This window comes from Syngnathus scovelli, chromosome 11 (assembly GCF_024217435.2).
Source record: "Syngnathus scovelli strain Florida chromosome 11, RoL_Ssco_1.2, whole genome shotgun sequence".
NCBI lineage: Eukaryota > Metazoa > Chordata > Actinopteri > Syngnathiformes > Syngnathidae > Syngnathus > Syngnathus scovelli.
In genome coordinates this window covers 10842411-10865598 of record NC_090857.1, presented here as the reverse complement: position 1 = coordinate 10865598, position 23188 = coordinate 10842411, and the positions used below count along the sequence as shown (strand labels likewise).

The 23188-nt window shown below is 43.5% G+C and overlaps 1 protein-coding gene across 1 annotated transcript in view; it reads right to left on the bottom strand.

Annotated features, from left to right (window-relative positions):
• Positions 1-245: 245 nt before the first annotated feature.
• skib (v-ski avian sarcoma viral oncogene homolog b) overlaps positions 246-23188 on the bottom strand; it is a 31970-nt gene continuing 9027 nt past the window's right edge. Inside the window, exons 2-7 of the mRNA XM_049734012.2 lie at positions 3401-3508; positions 3102-3193; positions 2768-2952; positions 2299-2579; positions 2002-2232; positions 246-1869 (exon numbers count right to left, since the gene is read on the bottom strand). Of these exons, the coding sequence (XP_049589969.1) occupies positions 1702-1869; positions 2002-2232; positions 2299-2579; positions 2768-2952; positions 3102-3193; positions 3401-3508 (1065 nt within the window). The 3' untranslated portion in view covers positions 246-1701. The remainder of the gene's footprint in view (positions 1870-2001; positions 2233-2298; positions 2580-2767; positions 2953-3101; positions 3194-3400; positions 3509-23188) is intronic.

Below are 23188 nucleotides of genomic sequence, written 5' to 3'. Positions count from 1 at the left end.
TCTATGCTGCTCCTTCTAATGTATGTAAACTTCTTGGCCACCTGGGGGCAGTGTAAAACAGGCAGACAAATATTTATAGCGACATCGCATCTTTTCTTTAAACTGCATCAAGTTCAGTTTTTTTCTTAGTGGATATAGAATATGTGCCTGTGAGTGTTTAAAACAATTAGAACGTATTCTATTCTATTCTCGTTCTATATACTATATATATTTTTTAGAATTCAAACACATATAAAACAAAACCCTTTTTCGAGCACTTTGACTTAGATTTTTAATTGGTATTATACATATTTTCCAAAACGGAAAAAAAGAAGAAAACAAGTGAAAGCCTACATCCAAACCAAAACTACAAGAGCATGAGCTAGAATAAGAAAACTGCAAGAGTCAGAAAACTGCGAGTGCTATATGACACTGTAGCCAACAAATACTGAGCCAGGGTAACATGATGATGCTGAAGTTGGTAAGACTTACACGTTTTTTGTCTAAACTAGGCGAGAACACCAAAAGAAGGCCTGCTTTCCACTCTAAAACTGAGCGGTAGGTATACAGACATTTCAATTGTGTTTTCAGTTTTTTTGGTCAGTGGCATCAATATATATCTTTTATATACTCTATTTGTCTCAAATAAACAATCAAAGGGAAATTATTGTCATGGGTTTCCATCCAAAAGTCTGTTAAATGCCCTGTTTGTGTCATACTAGGCTGCTTTTAAAATCCAAATATAGTCTCTTTTTTGGTTTCAAGTAAGAGCAAAACATAAGAAAATTCAGGAGCAGGCAACAAAATCTTATTTACAATATTGTTGTATTTACATCAGAGCGTACTGAGGGAATGAGTGTTGTAGTTGAACTTGTTTGGATCATTTCATAACATGCAAAGTTGTCTAAAAAGTGCAATTCCTTTTTTCCCCCTAAAGTAAAAAAATATATATGCTCCTTTTGCATTTTATATATGTAGAAATGCTGTCCATATAAACGCCATTTGTTATTTTAAGAGCCCTAAAAACAAATGCTTTCAAATGAGCCATATAAAGGTCATTTCAGTACTACATACAAAAAAAAAAAAAAAAACCCAGAGGTACCGCATTCCAACAAAAGCAACAAAAATAATGATATTTCTCAGTTTTTGCGTGCCTTTTAGGAGAACGTTAATTGCTGAAGGGTGAGCATATTTTTAAAAATAAAAATGTACATGAAGATATTAAAGCGTCCAATACTTCAGTTTTAAATGGTATGTGGTATGCTTTTCTCGACTATGGAATAAACAAGCAATATATTTTTAACAGTAAATCCTTTACACAATTAAGTGTGCGCATATGTATGTATATATATATATATATATATATATATATATATATATATATATATATATATATATTAAAAAAAAGCTAGCAAGGTCATAAAAGTGAATAGTGGTAAACAGGTGTATCTTGGGTCCAGTGGTCTGCACCTTGGAGTGTACCAATACTTTTGTGGCACCATTGCTGATGGTGTGACCATTCCCTTCATATTCAAGTAAGTGAGATGTGGCCTCTCTCCAATTAGCTTATAGCAAAAATAGTCACCGATGAGTCGTGAACATCATGCTTCCTCATCCAGTTTTCATTTACTAAAAACCTCACCATCCTATGATTCGACATATACCGTAAAAGTATTCTCTCTCATTTTTTTCTGAATGTCTTTTTTTTTTTTTGGCTCCACTTTAGGACGGAGTGCCGTGTGGCGTTGTTTCCTGCGCTGCCAACTGGGACTGCAGGTCTCGGACGGCGTTCTCCAGGCTCTGCCGCGCCTCCCGTTCCTGCTGCAGCTCCTGTCGCAGCTGCTCGCGGTCCGCCTCGGCTTGCTGGAGCTGAGAGTGCAGCGTGTCGATCTGGCGACAAGGGCAAATAGAGCGGAGAAAAAAACAACAACTTATCACCTGCTTTACGATACATTGTGTTGAGCTGCCTTGGCGGACGTCTACGCTTTGATTGGGCGCTTTTGCCGTCCTTGAGCATGTCACCTGTGCGGAGTACTTGACACGGAGTCGCTCTGCCTCGCATCCTTTGCCGCAGCCTCGTTGCTGCCGCTCGTGTTCAAGTTCCCTCTTGAGCCGGCCGCACGCCTCCTCCGCCTCCCTGGTCTTCCTCTCCCAGTCCACACGGAGGCGCTCAATCTCCTTCCGCAGGTTCCTCTTGGCTTCCACGGCCTCGCGGAGGCGGCCTTTCTTGGCCACCTTCACAAACTCCAACTCCTGTGACAACGTTTGCCATTTTGGTATCATAATTTCCACTGCAGCCATTGTCATCATTTGAAATACCTGCTGAAGGTTGCGTTTAGCCTGTACGGCGGCCGCCAGCTTTTCTTCTTGCTTTAGCCTCATCTTGACCACCTCCTGCAGGAATTTCTCTCGAGCCTCTTTTGTGTCCACGCCAGCATAAAGCGTCTGTCTCAGAGCGTCCATCTCGGGGGAGACGGGCCCACACAGCCAGGTTGGCGCTTCATGAGGCGGAGTGGTCCCTCGAGTCTGGGGGGTCTGACTTTGAGGGGTGTTGCTGCAGGCTGAGGGGGGTGAAGCTAGGGAGGATGCCGGCAATGGACCTGCACAGAAAAAAAATTACACTTAAGCTACTTGGAAGTTAAATTCTACTGTTAATCACTAGATGGCGCCATTGCACAGTGATCATATCAACTATTTCCTGTGTGGCTCCTTTTCAGTCTTCCAATAATTTTACCAGACTGACTTTGGTCTGTCTTTTGTTATATTTCAGACGATAGAAAGTACTCACGATCGTCACAGTCATCCACATCAATCTCTCCGTCCGTGTCCATGTCGTTGGGTTGTGGCGCTGCTTGGCCATTCTGCACTTCTTGGATGTTTGGGCTCGCTCTTCCAGGACCACGGCAGTCCCCGGGATGCACGAGAGGGTTTGAAGGAGTTTGTGCCAAAGGCTCCTGATTCTTTAAAGTGGACCTGCAAGGGCAAGTAAAGAGCTGTATGAGCCGCCGCGGTCTTTAATGCGACCCACCAAGGAGCCTTCAGATTCTGAACAGTGTTGTAATATTTATTGGGGATAGAAAATGTACACCCCTGATTTAAATAAGAAAATCCCACCGACTCACCTCTGAGCTCCTGGTTTCTCCCGATCCGACCCTTTTGGAGACCAAGGCCGAAACGCCGAAGGTCTCTGCTTGAGCTGGACTTGTTTGTGGTCCTGGAACCCAAAACGGCAAGCATGAGTCACAATGAAGAATCACCATCCAAGCATTCAAATAGCCGTGACTGACACGCTTAATTGAACAGTCCTTTATAATGACCATGAACTGACCACTGACAATCATGTCAAGACTTCAAAAGGAGCTTGTGCGTCATCAGTTTACATTCTAATGCTGAATGCACGTTTCACAGCATGCTTACCAACCTTGTGTCTGGACTTGGACAATGACTGCAGCCACTCGGCTTTACGTTCACTGTCAGCTGATGGCAATTTTTCCAGTTTGGGCCGCTTGGATGTGACGGGACTCGGCGACTGCGGGGCGAGAGAAGAAATACTTTTAAATGCCATTTCAAGAACATCCAATCTGGACCGGTCACCAGTCAACCTTTTTAAGGGAAACTTTTGTACATGCAGAAAGGCCGGAGGCAAGTTTCCAAGCCCAAACCTCAGAAGTGCGAGACAGGTGTGCTTAACACTCAACCTCAAATGACTCGTAAATGAAAAGCATGAGGCCACGTGTATCATCGCGAGTTCAGGTATGCAGTGCCAGACCTGACTTAACACCTCCCACTCTTAAGCGCACGGTACCAGACACACACAGGCATACGCACGCACACACACTCCTACACACACTCCCACGCGCACATATGCATGTCGACACTCACGCCGACCAAGCGAATCTCACCAAGCTTGGTGTGTAAAAGCTGTGAGACTCTATTCATGGCAAGCTGAGCGTCTATCTTATTGCTAAATGAGGTTTGTAGCTCATTTGCATTGGCACACAGTAACAAGAAAACGAGCAGGAGCAGAAATGCTCCCCGTTGAGGATTTCCGAACCACCGCTTTGCAGACTGGCGCAGGTCTGAGAATCATTTAGGCCACACACAGAGAATGAGATCCTCCTTAATTTTTCCTCCTGTTTATATTTTAGTGATATGTAAGAGAAGTTTGCGTTCGTAGAGGAAGACATTTTGAAATAATTTAATTAATCATTTAATAATGGATATATTTATAATTAAATTTTATCATATAATTTCATTTCAAGTGATATATTTCTAATGTAATAATATAATTTATATATTTCTAATTTAATAATATAATTTTAGAATAATAATTAATAAATTAATTTAATTATTGCATGGCTTCAAACTGGTCCAAAACTGGCGCAAAAATAAAAAAAGAAACAAAAATGGGGTTGCTGGTTGAGGCGATGGGAGTGCTTGACGCGAGCTGGAGGCGGAATGTCATGGGAGTGAGTAAGCCAGCAGCAGGCCTGTGCGGGCCTCCACACCCCGCCTAGGTAAACACATCCTCTCGTGTGACAAGTACAGACCTGCGGGTCGAGGAAGTTCTCCGTATCTCAACATGTGCCGTTGCACATGTCATTCCCGCCGTCCAACATCTCATTCGGCAGCCGCACCATAACGCTGCGTTTGTTTTATGGGCCGCGTTGCGCAAGCGTTTAAAGGCAATTAGTTTAATTGGCTCGCGACTCCACGTTTAAGAATTTGGTGGTTTGCCGCCTCAACTGGGAGTGGTGAAAGTCACGCTGGCTGCTGTCCAAACCTAACACGCACATCTTCCACTCTTTTCAAAGTATATTACCTTGACTGACCTTCATTTCCTGAAGGCATCTTGTACCTCCAAAGCACTACTTTAACACTAACCTTGCCTTAGCCTTCAAAAGAGTCCACACCTTCAGATGCTATTCGTCACAAGGATTTGCCATAAGGCAGGCAAGTCCCAACAGTCAGTGTGCCAGATCATGTTTTAGTAATTGTACCCCAAACCTGGACGGTACCATGGATTCACTTGTACTTGTTTGTATGGAGAAGACAGTTTTATTTCCATCAGTTCCACTTTTGTGTGTTTGGATGGGAAAGTTCAAGTGATCTCGACATCTTTTTCCAGCTCCAAGAGGTCGACTAAAATCCAACCATGCATCCGATGACTGGTCGACAACCAGTTTCGATGTGAGATTCAAACCAGTAACCTCAAAACTGTGAATCAAAACCAGCCTACATTTTTAACACACTTTGCATTGTTAGTCTGCCTATTCATGCTCCACTTGAATTGTTGCACAAGAAATGTTTGTCTGGACACTCCCCTTCTGTCTGCCTGACTCATACGCACGTCTCAGCTACCTGTCTAACCAGTCACCACTTTGCACATACAGGATACACGCACACACACACACACACACGCACACGCACACGCACACGCACACACACACACACACACACGCACACACACACAGTTTGGCTTCTCTTTTGCGAGGTCATTCATTGAACCTAGACTGCACGTCCTCAGCAATGGTTCTCTCACCTGCAGGGAAAAAAATATTATAAGTGTAACGGGTTATTTCTACTCAGATTTTTTATTTTTTTTTACATCTGCAGGAAGGTTCGCTAGACATAATAGTGTCTGAAAGCAGACACTCCCCAGACACCACAGGAGACCCGCATGGCTAAATGCGATGCTGACTTCACAGGCTTCATAGACATAGCACGGCCTGGGAGAGTCATAACATGTCTTGCACTTTATGTGTCAGTGGTCAAAAACTGACCCCCACACCCCCCCATCTGAGAAACAGGAAGTAGCATGCAAACAAACAAACAAAAAGATGGCTATCAATGTCACAGTAAAAGCCTAGAATGAAAAATGGTACATTCCTGTCATGAACTAGAAAGAAGCACGTTGACCTCAAATAAATACATAAAAATAACAATGGCGCCCTCAGCAAATGCTAGACTCCTTTCATTTTTCATTACCCTCATGAGCCAGAATGTAGCATACAAACATTTCACACCGCTGCTCTTTCCTCGGACTTCCTGTGGCCGAGCGAGTCCCCTGTGGGAATCGGGAGTGGGAGGGAGGTGGGCCAAGGGAGCGGGAACACAGAGGAAACAGTGAGCTGCAGGAATGTTTACTTGAAGGCCAAGTACATCCCCCCCACCCCTTCACTTCTTTAAGACTCCATTCAAGCATTGGCCTTTTCAACCAGCCATTGTATGATATGGCTTTGAGGTGCTGTAATGAAGCTGCCTTTCAAAGCAAATCCGCAGGCTAAACAGGCTCTAATAGCCGCCCGGGCGAGAGCAGACATGCTTTATTTTTTAATTAGAGGCGCTCTGCAATTTCAGGGTTAGGCTTCTTCGCATTGCAAACGTGTTGCTTCACCGCCATCGTTGAGGAGTAATGTTGCTTGTTGATATTGTGACGATTGCCGCACGGAGAGACAACACACAGCAAATTGTGGAAATCAATACGAAGGTCATCTCAGCGCCCCTTATTGACCCCAAAAACTGGATTATGTTTGACCAAGTATAAACAATCGCAATTCTCAAACTGAAAGCAAACGAGAAAACCTCTCAAAATGTATCCTTTCGAGGAAATGCCTTTGACCTTCCGACTTTGGCGTATAGACACCAACGAGGGGAGGCTTGAATGGAAACATCCAGCATCTGTTGCGGCGCTTACAAAAAAAAAAAAAACGAAGCTATTCGAGGAGACCAACATCTCATCTGGCGAAATGGAAATAGTCTCCCGCAGCTGAACTTCCTGGGGCGACTCTGTACCGACCGTGTCGTTTGCTTCTGCTTTAACAACGGACAAGACACAACAGTTTCGGATGACGGCTTCCTTCCCCCCTGGTGTAATCCCCAGCTCCACGCGTGCTTAGTGGGGCGCTGTCTCCCTCAAGGGCACACCAACTGGCAGCGCTCACTCAGGAAACGTCTGGCTGTCGTCATCGGATCCCCCCTGCGGTTTGCCGGATGTGTGCTCTCTATCAATTGCTTTATATAAAGCCCTCTGTGGTCACCTTGCAACAGCTGGTCTGGGGTGTCCAACCACCATAACTATGAAACTCCATCCCAACTCCGACCCTAACGTCATGCTCCAATTTCTCCTCTCTTAAGCTTATTCACCAGCCAGCGCTTCTACTTTTAGGGCCGTGGTGTTTATGTAGCTGCACCCAGCCGTGACAGATCTGCCTCGGGGACTTGACATGAGGTCGGCATTACAGCCACGCTTATTGGATTGTCCTAATTGTCTTTGGGCTTGAGACTAGATGAGATGCTGTGCTGGGCCAGGAAGCAACGTTCCCACATGCGAGCAGTCCTCTTGTCTGTATGTGGACGCAAGACTTGGTAGCGATATAAAAAATCATGAAATATTTCACTGTGTGTATCGTCCATTCAAATATACCAATCTGATTGCTAACAAAAAAGAAAAAATGTCATTTTTGGACTTGGACCACGACTGCACTCAGGTTTTTGTGACAGCCATTGGACATCAGCTCTACTAGTTAAAATGACTCTTCTGGGAAAGACAAATTGGTTTAGTCCACTCTGCTTCTTAGAACAACTTTAGTAAACTTTACATGCATAGGTGGCGTCCATCCCAGATTAATTTGGACGAGAGAAGCGTCTTAATCCTGCAATGTCTTACATTTTTTATTTTAAATTTACATGCAGAAATAAACAGAGAAAAACACATCTTTCACATGAATAATGTTTACTGACAATTTGAACAGAAGTGGGCGGCCATGATAAAATATTGATATATTTGACACACATTTGGATTCAGACCCCCAGTGGCCTAAACATTTGGTAACAGCCCATGACAAGCCGTTACCTCTTTGACAAGAGTCAAAAAATGTGAGCATAAAGGGTTCTTGTAGTGACTCTCATCAGTACTCAATGAAGCGCTCTGTATTTATTTTTATATTATCGTAATGAAATCAATAATTCTCTTATTTGTAGTAATGCTCGGTGCCCCATTTGGCTGGGAAAACGAAAATCAAAAGTGACAAATTGTAATTCAGGTGCAAACACGGCAACCATAACAACAGGACGTGCCCACCTGTCTGTGGACAAGGGTGTCGTGTGTCACTCACAAGCGTGACCCCCACAATAAGTCGTTTCAATCGAGGCGGCAGAGCCTCAACAAAGACGTCCGGTATAACATTATTAGCGCCGGCATCTTAGCCAAAGTTATTTTTGGAGGAGAGAACGTGCGACGAGTATTTAGGGAGTGGCTAATTTGGCAAAGAGCGAAGCACTACTTAAAGAGGACACTACATTAGGCACGCCAGGACAGTCAAATGCAAGGGATTTCCAACCACTGTGCCCTTTAAAATGATGCAAATTCACCAAAGGGGTTTGAAAATGATTGTTCCAGGATCGTATTGCACTCGAATTGTCGTTTGAGATGCACACCTGGTGGAAATCAGTTTGATGTTGCTGATGAATTCTTATTTCTTTGAATGAAATAATCTTATTTTAATTAGCTCAGCAAGTTCTGATTTTTCCAAGGTAATACCTGTACATCTTGTTTTTGATGAATACTGTCAGATTTATTTGAATGTTTTAATGAGGCTTCCGTGTCAGCAGCTTGACTTCTTTAGAGCTTCCTGTGACTATGTTGACAGTATCCATATTATGCTAATGAATATGCTCGTGGCACTTATCCAGATTGACAGTAAACCCCAGCAGAGACCTGCCAATCCCATCAAATCGCCTAAAAGGGACTTTATTGTAGAAGTCAAATTGATTTGAATGCAATGTTAGTACATTTATTTTTAAAGTTGATTTTAAAATTTTAGAAAACATTTCCAATTACCTGTCAATCACAAAGCTTGCATCATCTGATCTAAACAAAATGGTACTGCATAGTGAAATTCATTCAATTGAATATTAATGTCATTGAAATTCCTTTATTTTTTCTGGATATAACTAATTTAATTCCTATTTTCATTTTTTTCCTATTATTTTCATGATTATTTGAAGCACATAGTCTTTGAGGTGAACCCATACTGTGATTCGATTGAATTATGAGGGGTGATAACTAAGAGATTTATTTATGAGCCTTTACTAAAACACCCCCATTGTGCACACATACACACACGCTCACACACTTGCTTTTCTGCTTCTTTTCACATTTAGCACACTTGCAATGCAGGAGCAGCTGCCATGTTAAGGAAGAGGCCGCAGGGGCTGAAGGTTAGTGAGAAAGAGTTGACCTACACTTACATCACGACTTTATTGCATTATACTTATTCTGCATTCGGCGTATCTTATTGATAATTTTTTGAAGACACGTAGATTCAGTCAAGTAGATGCTACGTTCCCCGTCATTATTTCATTTGCAAACTTGACATTCGACACAGGCGCATGCAGACTGTGATGCATTCATGTACGCGTATGCATGTGCGTGCCTCCACAGAACTTGATCTCGGCGGCGCACCGGTGCCAACGCCATCTTGGCTATGCGAGTTTAATCCCTTGGCATTACGCTGACCCTCATCTGGTGCTGGGGATGGCGGTGCACGGCTCGCGTTCGCTGCAGTCCAGCCATAACTGATCATTTATGCAGTTTAAACAGCTCTGCGGCTCGTTATTATAATTTGGACGCTGTGCCGGCTTCATATTTTGCCTGCGATCATAATATAGAAATAACAGCTCAATAATTCTTGATATAGAGGACCCTATGTTAATTGCGCCTTTAGATATGACTTCAACCCATTCCCTGACCACACTCATAATTCAAAACACTCAAAATCAAGACATGATTATAGATCCCTTCGTTTTCAATTAAATACTAAATAGAAATGATTCATTCCATCTGAGTCAGAAATGACTAACGTTTATGTTTTACGACACAATAAAAGAAGACCGGAACTACATAGTGGTTTCTCACCCTCTGCCCTCAAAACCACAATGGTCCTCCTCTCATATGTCTGTTTTGTAGACTACAAAACATTGGTTGGTGCGTGCAAGCCCCCACTAACAAAAATAAAACACAGTCTGCTCCACATCGCCGTCTGACTGGCTGAGTTTTTAATCCCACAAAGCAATTCTAAAGCCGTAGCAAAGGAGGCCCAAAGACGATTAAAATGTCACTGGATAACCTTTCAGTAACCCAAACAGAAACAGCTCAGAACACACACACACACACATGCACACACACACACCAGGTATCAGTGGCACTAGCAGGTACTGGTTCACACCTCGACATGTCCAGTTTATCCCCGGGAGGATTGAGACTTCTCAGTCTGGGACTTTGACGGACACAAGTGCGTACCATCGTTCACCGCTGGGGGCAAAACGAATCCCCTTAATGAGAGAGTCCTGATGGTAATTTAGCTCTGTGAAACAGCTTGGAAAATAAAAATTTGTCTGGAATTATATTACCATGATTTGAAAATAAATCTGGGATTTTTTTGTGTTTGTTTGAATTTTTTAATGGGGACAAACATCACAACATAAATGATAGATGGCTATTTTACACATAACATTAAAATAAAGGCACCATGCAGTGACTGTCGAAACTTCACAGTTGCATTTTAATATAGATTCTCATAGCACCACAAAATATATGTATGTATGTATGTACAGACATAAGCCAATAACAATTTGCTGTGCCCTTTGTTTTGTAACATGATTAAACAGTTGTTTTATTTTCCCTAAAGCTGCTTCCAAAATGTCTCGTCTGTGGCCAGTTATATAAATGCAAACAAGTGGTTTGATTGTACCAACACGCAGACATTTTGGCGAGCCAAACGGTCATCGAGGACCGACCGGATTTTTTATATTTAAAAATATCGAAACACAAAAAGCAGATCAGAAGTCAGCTGAGCTGCGGTTTTGCGACGTTGCTTCTGGTAAACTGAGTCGGATGACCGCATTGAAACCGTCAAGTCTCATCCCCCCCCAGTGAATCACCAACATGCTCCTCAAAACCAGTGGAAAGGGAGGAGGGCAGGTGGCAGGTTGATTTGGAAAGATGAAAATGGAATGAATGAATACCAAAGGTCAAGAGATGTGAGCGGACAGGATTGGCCTGGGAGGAGGGGTCATGCCCGGGGGTGCGTAAAATCTTTCAGAGGTGAGCTTAGGGTCACCTCTCGCCCAGGGTCCCATCTGAGGTCGTTTCACCGCCGCAGTGACTGTCATGAGAACGGCTTCACAGCTAATTGGTTCAACCCGAGTCATAAATCCTGTTGAAATTTATGGACGTCTTTTCTGCTGAATGCGGCCTTCTTGGTCAGCTGGTCATCAAAACGCCCCTTGCGACCATCAAAGACAAGGGCTTTTGTTCAACTGGCTTTGACCTTCACTTCATTTTAGGGCCCGAGATATTAGCTTTATGATGAGGAATTATTTATTTATGTATGTACTTTTATTTAACGACGCACCATTACACTTCTTTTCTTTGACTCTGGAGAGGATCCAGGAGGTGTGACACAATGTTGACTGGCCGCCAGTCAATCATATTTAGACAAAAAAGCAATCACACTACTTTATGACTCAGGATAATTTTATGTCTTCAATATGAGTCTTATTTTCTATCATATACTAAAAAGTATATGGCATGTCTGCAACTAATAATGATTTTGCTGAACATCGCGCCCCTCTTAGGTTGAATAAATTTTTTTTTGGTTCTCATGTATTAATTTACTTGTAAAAGAAAATGAGTAAGGTTTATAAAGAAATAATGTACACATTTTGGACTTGGATGGCTAGACGTGAGATGTTTTGGACTCATCTCCGATGATTTTTGCAAAATACCATTTACAATTTTCACATTTTTCCATTTTTTACAACACCTTTCTCAGCGTAAAAAAGAGACGCTGTTCAGCAACAAAGACGTCGAAGCAAACAACAAAATAACCACATACTAACCATAAGCGCTATTTTTTTCCAATGCCAAAGGTTCTCTTGCATAAAAATAATCAAGGGCGGCACAAAACTGCCGAACAACAACAAACTGGTGCAAGAACACATTTTTTTTTGCATTTTTTTTTTCACAAAATATCAACTTGCTCAAAATGTAGTATATATTAAATATTTTCATGGTTGGATGTGATAACTGTGACTTAAATGGTTATGTAGCCTACAATTGACTGGTGACCAATCCCGGATGGATCTCCTGCCAAAAGTCATGTGAGATGTGTTTTAAAACACGAGACTGGCGTACAGCAACATTTGCCGAAGATCAAATAGGATTTGGCTTGTTTCCACTTGTCCGAGGATTTGTCTGCGACGGCAAAATGGGGGGATTAAACACCCACAACATCCGTTCCTAAGATCACACATTCCAGCCTTAAACACTGCTTTTGCTTCTTTCCTCCAGCTGTAGAAAAACATATCTGCTTACACAAGTAATGAGGTGAGAGGGCCCAGAGCCTCGCATCTTCCATTATGATGAAAAAGTGCTACATGTATTAAATAAATAAACATAAGTAAAAAGCTGGCAAATTGGGTCAACTCGGCTGTCCTTTCCTTGAGCTTGCAAATGTCTTTTCCTTTCCTGGATGCTTTTATTGCTCCAGCGCCAGTGTTTTTCTCTCCATGGCAACCGCATAACAGCAGAGCCCAACTCAGTTCTGACTCAACAAACAGAGCTCCACAAAATACACATTTCAGCGCCAGGGTTTTCTCACTCAGCCCCGTAACGTACGTCCGAAAGGACGTCTCGGAAAAAAAGGTGGCGACGGTGACGCCACTGCTTGGGAATGTTGATGGATTTGGGGGCACTGCAATATAGGGCAGTGGATCTCCGACTTTATGCAAAAAAGTAGCGCTTACAAAAAAAAAAGTTGGATTTGAAAATAACACCATGACCAATGTGATGTGTAGTGGGCCTAAGGGTTAATCAAAAACTAAAGAGACAAAGAGGAGTTTCACAAGTGATTCATTGAGCTGCAATTATTTATAACTTAGTAGCATTGCGTAATGAGTAATTAATAATTTGTAATTTAGTCTTTTGAAATAGTAGTTCAGTTATTAGTTTACTTAGTCTGTGTACTACGTCGCATTCAGGGTTGTAACGCCGCAACGCTGAAGCTATTTGCTAGCCCCTATATGATGATTTGCATTGTTTGTTAGCATCAAGCTAAATGGACATCGTAAGGCAAAGCTAGGTTGTCGTTTGGGATACACAAAGTGTAATTCACTTTGTTTTTGTTTAGTTTTTACATCAAAATTCTCCCAAATTGCTGCTTGTGGTCAAGTTGAACTTCCAAGTCAAATCCAAATCGGTGATTCTTTCATGCAGCACACTTTTTGTGAATCACCGACAAAGGGCATTGGAAAGACTCGTTGCTCAGGTGCTGCGTGGGTTCACCCTGACAGCAGTTGGACAGGCAGCATGTGAGCCCAGTCGAAGAGATGGGCGCGTTCAAAACGACAGCAGGTTTTGAATAAATAGACCGGACAGTTACGTAAAAGTCTGCCACTTGCGGTCTCGCCGGGCTGAGCTGTCATGACGCAGTCCAGCAAAAGGTGAAAGCAGAGCGGGGATTAGTATCAACGCCATGACGGGGAAGGTCTCTCAATCCCGCATAGCTCGTCCTTGACACCTGACCCTCGCATAAATGCATTTAAAGCCACAATATCGAAAAATCCCAGTGGTAGACAGCAACAAACTACAAATAATCCAGTCATGTTGTGTGTTACTGTTCATCTTGGCCGTGTTTTTGTTCCATTGCCTTTCACTTGATGAAAACTAACTTTGGCCACCAAGTGAATTATTAATAAAAGATCCACTAATATGCACTACAAAGGCGTGCACACTGTGTGGAGAGTGTCTCTCCACATGCCAGGAAATTATTGGAAACTATCAGTCACAGGCAGCAGAAAAACACATTTATACCCTTCTTACAGAATCCAATATCAACTATATTAAATTTGAAGGTTTTCTGAGCTATAGTTCATGTTTGTATAATCATCTCTAGACCGTAAATATAAAACAGCAAAGTACAAAAACAGTACATAGAGGGGTAATTGAGCATGATCACGTATACTGTACTTACGCCGCTGTGCAAACTATTTCATCGCGCACTGGTTGATGTCTCGAAATGTCATGAAAAAAGTAAATATTGGCATGAAAAACACTTCTTGGTCATAAATATGAAGCAATCAAATGAAAAACAAAGTGCTGCAGCAAATGTGTATACCATGTTCTGCCTTGTGACCACAAGGTTTTACGTAGCGTGACGTTCATAACTTTGAAATGCCACATGCTCAGTCGGACCGTCGCAAATGGGGATCCGATATTTTAGTGACGTTTTAATGCGTCGGTCACCAGGGGGCAGTATAAAACACAGGGATACAACATGTACTTTTTTTTACCAAACAAATGAAGAGTGCGAGTAAGTCGACCACTATTTAACTTTTATTTTATTTTATTATTATTATTATTGGGACATCCTAGTTTTTTGTAATCATTTCTTATTACTGGTGTAACATCTTAAAAACAAAAGTTTTAATTTTTTCCAATTCATCCCAGCGAATAGCATACCCATGCCACTGTAGTACACGATATGCTTTTTTACGGGGGGGGGGGAATGATGATTTAATAAAAAACATTGTCGAAGAGGATAAAGAATATATGCTTGTGATTATTTCCGTATACCCAGTCTGCATGTGGTGTATGAATACAATTTGCTCAGAAGCTCATAGCTACTGCAAAATCAGTGCTTGTTTTAGCATGTTTATGGCATTTGTGCTACTATTAACATAGTAGGATTATGTACGGCAAAGTTAAGGTTTGCTTTCTATTTTACGGTAAGCTTCAACTGGGAGTGGCAAAAAAAAAAAAAAAACGCCTGCAGCTTGAACTCTCGAAAAAAAAAAAAAAAAAAAAACAGCGCGACGCGTGAATAGACTGGGCTTGGCTGCACAGTAATGTTATAAAAAATTCATTTTCGCCCTTGCTAATCTTTGGCACTTTTTAAACCAACCAATATCCGTGCTTTTAACAAAAATGGGCTTTTTAAATTCATGCCACACACACATGCACGCACGCAGAACTTCAATGCGCTCCCACCATCACCACCTGCGCTTGAATCATACTAATCACTTAGCATAAGAGCAGAGGATTTAGCTTGCTGCCTCCTCATTGGCTCGCTGACAGCCTTCTTGTCCTGACTAGTTATGGTGCTAAAAAAGAAAACAAGGGGGCACTCAAGTGAAACTCAAGACAACAACGTGCTCGTGTCCACGTTTCAGCTGCCGGCCGGGCCCAGCAGCTGTGAGCGCGGGGGCACACCGAATGCTTGGCAACATTTGCCGCCCCCTGCAAGATGGCCGCATAGCACAACCGGCCGAGGCTTTTCCCTCACTTTCTTCCTCGTAGCAGAGGAGTATGCCACAGGGAGGGGAGGCCCTACACAGGAACTCAATAATAACTTTCAGCAGTCTAGCCAGGAGGCTGGAAGCCCAGACTGCGGCTGTTCCCTCCTGCCCGCCTCCCTCCCTCCGCTCAGCCCCAACGCTCCTCCCAACCCCGTAATCTCCCCCTTCCTCCCCCGCCCTGGCCTGTGTCTGCTCCACAGGACTGATGCATTCTGCAGACAGGCTTTTAAAGAGACACAGGCCTACATTTTTATGCTCTGATTCAATGCAGTGGAAGGAACCGCGGAGCACCGGTGAGGCCCTCTCAGAGGAAGGGCCCCTATTTTTTTTTTTTCCTTTTTCAAACTTCACCTCATTTTCTCCAAATGTAAGCGAATAAACAGGTCTCTCAGTGGACGCTGGCACCTTTTGATGCTTTTCTTTTCAAAGACGTAACAATGTCAAGTGCGAGCAGTGGTCTTTGCCATGGAGGAGGTCTGCTTTAATTCCCGTAAATCCCCAGCATAAGAATGTAGCACATATGTGCACATGCTGCCCGGCTGTAGGTCACATTGTGCACGCGACATTGAGACGTCCGTTATAGGCCGGCGGCAACTCCTGCTGAGTTAATTCGCAGCAACCCATGAAGCCAAACGCTTGCTCCCTATGTGTAAAGAGCTGGCAAAAAAAGTCCCGTGTGAGTGAAAAGGATTGAAAATGTCACTTGAAAATTCAATTTATTTTGAGATCAAGCTTGGAACTCAATTTACTCTTTGGCACCCGTGCAGTCACCTATTTTTAGGCAGCCAATTCAGTTTTTCTTGGAAATTGTTTATTGGCTGTAAATCTGTGCTTAATTTGGGGGTTTAAAAAAAAAAAATTTTTTCAATGCATTTATAATTGGTGTAAATCAAACACAGATTTTTGCGATTTGTGGCCCATAGTAGATCCCGTATTGCAGGTTCCATGTTAGCAGTCCTGCTTTTTTGCCTTTTTGATCCTGCTTTTTAAGCCTACAGAAAGCGTTGGCTGTATGTTCATTTTACATGTACATCTTGCGTAATTACCGGACCTACTTTTGCACCCATCTATGAATTTGATGAGCACATGGAGCCCCATGGCACGCTGAGGAAACATTAAAAATTGAACAGAGTTGAATGACACAGAAATCTACAAGGGTGTGCCTGCCAAACACGCTCTCATTTTTCTGCTGTCAGCATTTTTTCTTCTCCCCACACATGAGCTGCCGAGGGTCTCGCAAAGCCCAAACTAGCGCCGGCGGCCAAAGGACAACGCTTATGTGACTCATTCATACCACAAACACCAACTTTTTATTACTCATTAATGCTTTAAAGCCCGAAGCGATGTCCCCGTTCTCTCCTTTGACTCATAAATCAATACCTGAGGTCGTCCTTTTAACGTCAACGTGGGTGTTCTAAAAAATCGAGAGTGGAATTTGAAAGGAGACCTTGTAAAAGTGAAGGGAGTGGTCACCATTTTAGTCACGGCCGCATCATTACTAGCTGAAATAATTCTTCTGTCTGTGAACCATCAAAATAAATTAGAGTTGGATTAACCATCTCAAAACATTTTACAATTGTACAATTCAGTTTTGCCAAAAATCAAATTTGGTGACAATCAAATGAAACCCCCAAGATGAGTTTGTGGGTGGAAATGTCACCTTGGCATACTTCAAGAACATTTGGTAATCTCACCAAAGCCTTCTAAGTCACGTTGATGGTCCACTGGCTGGCAATAAGGTGGACCAGTCAGGACACCACTCGTGTTGTTTTGTTTGTTAAAGTGTGACGAATGGAAATGGCCCAGAAAGTTGCAGTTTGGCACACTTAAAGAATATTTACTCATTTCAAAAACTGAAGTCTTCTGGGAATAAGGTTGACAAATGGGCGTTTGCGTTGTTGTGGGCGTGAACACAACCGACTTGATTCCTGGTCAGTCGAAACGGCTCCTCACCTTAACTGTACAGTTAATGTTTTTGATGGAGACCGTGTGACTCTAGAATGAACTGATCCAATTTACATGACTTCCTGAGTCAAAAATAATGATGAAAAGACAAAAAGCATTTCCGCCATTGTCTGCAATCAGTATCTGCTCTATATTTCTTGCTGTGGCTTTAATTTGTGTGAACTCCACTCTGACGCACACAGCAGAGCAATTTTGGGGCCAAGGATAATGTTTTCAAATGAGTCTCTTTGCTGGAAAAATAACAGTTTGGGAGGTGCACGGCAGCGACCATATGTTTGCCGTACAGTAACAAGGTTAGAATGATTGACACGGCTCCAAAACCTTCACGAATCCACGTCGTCGCAAAGGGCCTAACCCCGTTAACATGTCTCAGCTGCAGCAGAACAAAAGATGAAATCTCTCCGAGAGGTATCCCTGCCAGAGTCAGCAAAGCGGACCTCATTGTGGAAAACCTAGAAACCCACTCACATCCAGTTTTACAAGCACCGACCCACTCCATCAGCCTCTTCAAACCCGGATGAGAAATGTTCCAGCAGGAGATGAGCAAGACTCTCAGCAGTGGAGATGAAGATGGGTCCTTCAAAGTCTGGCATTTTTATGGCTTCCTTCTAAGGCCACTTTGGTGCAAACATGAAGCCACCTGACTAATCAGGCTGGATATGAGGGCTTGTGGTACAAAAAAACCAAAACAAATGAGTGTTCGCGAGCCTGTGGTGCGCCGGGTTGCTTTGAAGAGCGTGACGCATAGCCAAATAACACCAAGCCATTGAATCATCGTCACTGTTTACGCAGTCACATAATTCAGCACCATCTGCACCGCTCGTCGTCATAGCAGCATTACACGAGAAGCAGAAAAGTTGAATCTTCCACATATTTCCAGAAATGTTCACAAGCTTTGGTTTTATTCAAGGAAAAAAAAAATGATTCAAAAAAATTCAGCTGAGGCCAAGGGGCATTGTTATATTGGAAAGTCCCGGATCGGACCAGTTTTTTAGATTGCTTTTCATGGTATGATACGTCGTCATCAAGGCTTTTTAGCAAAAACTTCTCCCGGGGAAACAAACATCATAACGACGTTCAATTGATGTCATAGTGAGTCATGGTGGCACAAAACTAAAACGTGTAGCCTCGCCAAAATGTTGTGTTCTTCATTGGTCTATGCACATTCCTAACAAATGTGTGTGAAATTTGTGTTTTGTTTCCCCAGTGTTCAACCGCAAATATAAATAAATAAATAAATAAATAAATAAATAAATAAATAAATAAATAAATAAATAAATGTAAAAAGCCCCATTGAAATTATTTGGAACACCATTATTCTTCTACAGCAACTCCCAGAAAACACAGTACAGTGTTTGGAAAATAATTCACAAACATAAGCACACGCTCCAGCTTTTGAGGAGAATCGGTAGAAAATGGGTTGACAAATATGCCTGACTAGAATCAAATTAGTCTAAATGGCTGGGAAAGGGGAGTTGTCGGAGCGACTGCAACGACCTTGAGCAGGATACAATGGTTTAGAAAAACGAATGCACTTGGATGTAGGTTTTCTCTAGTGAGCATCATAGCCATTCTCATTCCAAGGCTTCTCCCTTGCCCTGGAACTTTGACCTCGCCGTCCCTTCCTTCACCTTACAAGGCAGATGCCGGCAGGAGGGGTGCTGTAGGCGTAGAGGCAATGAACTTCTGACCTGTCATTCAGATTGCAGAGGAAGCTTTGCAGCTTGGGGGCAACCAGAGTCCACCATCCACTCTGGCTCTCCTCACCCTGCCATCCCATAAACCGCCTGTAAAAAAAAAAAAAAAAAAAAAAAACTCTCGCTCCCCCATTTTTATGGCTGCCAGATGGCGGGGAGGCCTTCTTGCCTCTGGACTTGCCTCTCTCTAGTCTAGTAAAACCAGTTGACCTTAGTGGAGTTATTTATGAAAAGGCTGGAAACAACATACAAACAATCGAAGGCGCACCTCTGCGACCAGGCGGCGCTGTCCAGATGTAGCGCGCCTCCACCCAGGTACACCCCCCCCCCCCCCCCCCACACACACACTTCCCTCCTCCTTCTGTGTGAATAGGTTTTATTTGCCTGACTTGGGCGTGAGCGCGGGACTTTGGCAGAGTCTACAATTTCTCCCCAAACAAACAAGCGCCGTCTGCATTCCCGTCCAAGCTCGGACCGCGCCGCCGCCGTCTGGCTCGCGGCTCCTGCGTTTTCCTACTTCACCTTACGCAAACACTCTCAAGAGCGCGGAGAGAAAAGCGAACAAATCGTCTCCTCTCTCTTCAACTTCTTCACTCTGAGCAAACCGGCCTCAAATATTTTCACTCGCTTGTCACTTGTGTAGGAGTCGTGGCCTTTTGCCGGCGGGTTCGGACCGAGGCCAAGGTCCACGCGGAGTTGGGTGGGAACGGGGTTAAAAGGACACATCTTCGCCTTGCTATTTAAAAAACGAAAGAAGCAGACTTGTCAATGACTTTCTGAATGTGAATATATTTGGAAAACTTTCAATCACCCGTACTGCATCTCTCGTATCGAGATCAAATCGTTTTTAACTAGTGAGACCCACGCAATAATTTTTTGATGCATTTATCGAATAATTGAAGTGCACTACAAGAACTCGACGGTTTTCTAGATTACAAACGGCGTCAGAACAACAAATTAAACCATAGCACTGATTTTATGGAACTATGTAGACAAGAGGGAGAGGGAGGGGGGCCTGAGGGGGTGCTTGTCTGCGCTACGTTTCCTCCCGCACGGCACACAAGAAGTTGTGGGCAGCCGAGCAAAAGTGCAGCCTCAGCACTTCCCTCCATACTCTCCAGTTTCAAGCCAAGACGAGCGAGAACAAAGGCGTATGAGCGAAGCTGCCGCAGAGGTAATGAGGACGGAGGCGCGCCTCGCAGGAGCGTGCGCCCTTCCATATCTGCAGCGGGCCGCGCCGCAGTCGAGTCCTTTCGCCCCGAGGATGCCTCATGCACTCTGACCCCCACCTCCCTCCTTCTCCTTCCTTCTTTCTATCTCCCGCCAAATGGAAACCACAGAGTGGCTGGAATGTACATGTGCAAGACCGGAAAAGTTCGACGTTGCATTTTAATGGCTCGCAGAGCTCCTGCATAGAAAAACAATGAAGAAGCCGATGCTAATAATGTAGTCAAGAAATCAGCCAGAATGAGTTCTGATGAGTGACGCAAAGTACTGGAAAGCTTTGACAACGCCGACTAAGCCATATGTGACGTTCAGTATGAAAATGGACATAAATTGTCGAGATATCTGGCAAGACTTGATCTTAGCGCAAGCTTCTTTTCTTTGGGCTTTTTTGTGAGGGGGAACGAAAAAGAATGAAAACCACCATCCATTCAATTTTTATGGCTTGTCCTCATTAGGAGTGTGAGCTGGAGTTCGAAAGTGGAAATCCGGGTCCAGAAAGTCAAAAACTTTAGCCACATTTGCGCCACAGGTAAACAATCTCATTGATTAGAAGCATCTTTGGCGAAAGTCAAATTGTAACAGACTTTTAACGTTATGGTCAATTTCACACCTATGGATAATTTCAGCATACCTGTGGAAGGAAGCCATGCACGGCCAAAGATTCAAACCCCAAATAAGCAAACTGTGAGGCACACCTTCTATCCACTAGTCCACCGTGCCTGCTTGGTCACCAATGTGCTTTTACAATAACATAGCGACAACAGAAGAAAATAATGGCGCCAAGTTGGTGATGTGAGAGGAACCGTGGCGCAGACTAGTGGAAATGTACACGATTTATTGCGGAAGGAGAATCCTAATTAAAACTACCGACACACCCTTTCTCCCAAGAGCCCTCGCGGAAGCCAAAACGCCGCAGCTCGGCCAACTCTCCGACGGCCTAGTCGAAGGCGGCGGACAAAACGTATGCGGAGCGTCGGTTCCGCGTCTTGCCTTTTGACGTGACAGAGCCCGTATGGCTTTTTTGGCAGTCTGTAAGAAGCCGTGTGTCAGAGCTGCTTCATGCCAGCCCCACCCCATTAAGAGCCAAGCCTGCACACCATGTGTTTCCATTTTACTGATAGGGTGGAAATGACCTCAACGCTGTAAAAGATGACAGGGGTGCTTGTGCTGTTCACCAGATGTGTTTGCAGAGGGGGGAGAAAACCATTCGCCTGAAGAATTTCTCCAGCGGTGAATGAGGGTTCAAGTTGAGCTCCAGAAGGTTGCTGGAATATCTCAGCAGCACCTCATGGAGGATCGGGGGGGGGCTAGGAGGGGGAGTCCCCACACCTGCTGTGGCCACAAAAGCAACTTCCACCCACTGATCCCGATTTTCGGTTACGGCGACAAAAGGCGGAGAAATTAGGGAGCGGTGTTGACGATGGGGCGGCTAATCTCTTTGGAGCCACTCATTATGTCGCAGCGGCGCGTACAGTGCGGCAGCTGGAAGGGAGATGGAGAGCGCGGGGGGGACGGGCGGGGGTATCTTTGTGAGGATGATGCAGCCAACAATGCCCTTTTGTCACCTCTGGAATCATTCATACATTCTATATAGGACACATGATCCAAACACTGACATTTTTTTTTTTTTTGCATTTGATTGAAACGCCACGCTCACTAGGCAGTGAAAATATTTTATGCAACAGACATTTTAAAAAGGCCCATGATGATGAGAGTGAGGAACTGTGACAACATGGCTCCGTCATAATTGTGCCTTCACTTTCCATTATGCAAAGCTGGATCACTCCAATTTTGCTGACTGTGGATATTACTAGAGCAATACTTCTGCTTACTTCAATTACGCAAGGTGGCTATCATTACGAAGTGACATACTCATCCTATAACGACCAAGTTGCTGCCATTTTCCCATCTACTTTTTACAGCAAAACTCCACGACACAATTGGTAGTTATTTTCGAGTTGCTGTACTTTGTATTTATTTCGGTTGTGCAAATTGCCAGGTAACCCCATGATGCTCTGATAAAGAGCAAGCATGGCAGATCCCCGGAGTGACAGTTTTGTACCCAAAGCGTCACTCCAGCAGAGCGTGCTGAATGCATTTGATACGGGCAACCTGCTGACAATGCCGCATGGCTCCATCTCGCAGAAAACGCCACAGCTGAAAATGTGGATGTTCGTGCTCTGTGATTGGACGGCGACCAGTTCAGGGTGTAGTCTGCCTTTGGCTGGGATAGGCTCCAGCACCCACTGTGACCCCGAACAGGATAAGCGCTGTTGAAAATAGATGGATGGATGATTCTTCAGTGAACATAACATGCATGTTTTTGGAATGTGGGAGGAAGCCAGGGCCCCAGAGGAAACCCACGCAAACGCGGCCGAGAACATACAAAGTCCACACAAGAAGGCCGCAACCATGATTAGAGCCTCAGAATTGAGAGGCCGACATGTAAGCACTTATCTTCTGTGCCTACTTAAAATATAGTTGGGCTAATTTAGTAGATGATGGCGACTGTTTGAAAAGAAATTCTGTTTCAATTGGGAAAATGTATCATAATAATAAATATAGTATGATCAATGCAATTCAGAAGATTGCAAAGTGGCTAGTCGTGTAAATTTTGAATCATATTCCTCTTTTGTTGACAATAAAAAAAGTCTAAATATTTTAGCATCAATTAGCAAGGTTGCTAATGAGCTGACTAACTTACATACAGCCTACTGCATTTCTGCTCTAATGTTGACATAATAGAGGGATGAATTGAAGAAACGTTATTTGATGTTAGTACATTACAACATGCAATTAACCACATATAAAGTGGCAGGATTAATAATTAAGTGTATGGTTCCTTGTAAATGTTTTCCAGCTTTCCATCCATCCATCCATCCATCCATCCATCCATCCATCCATCCATCCATCCATCCATCCATCCATCCATCCATCCATCCATCCATCCATCCATCCAT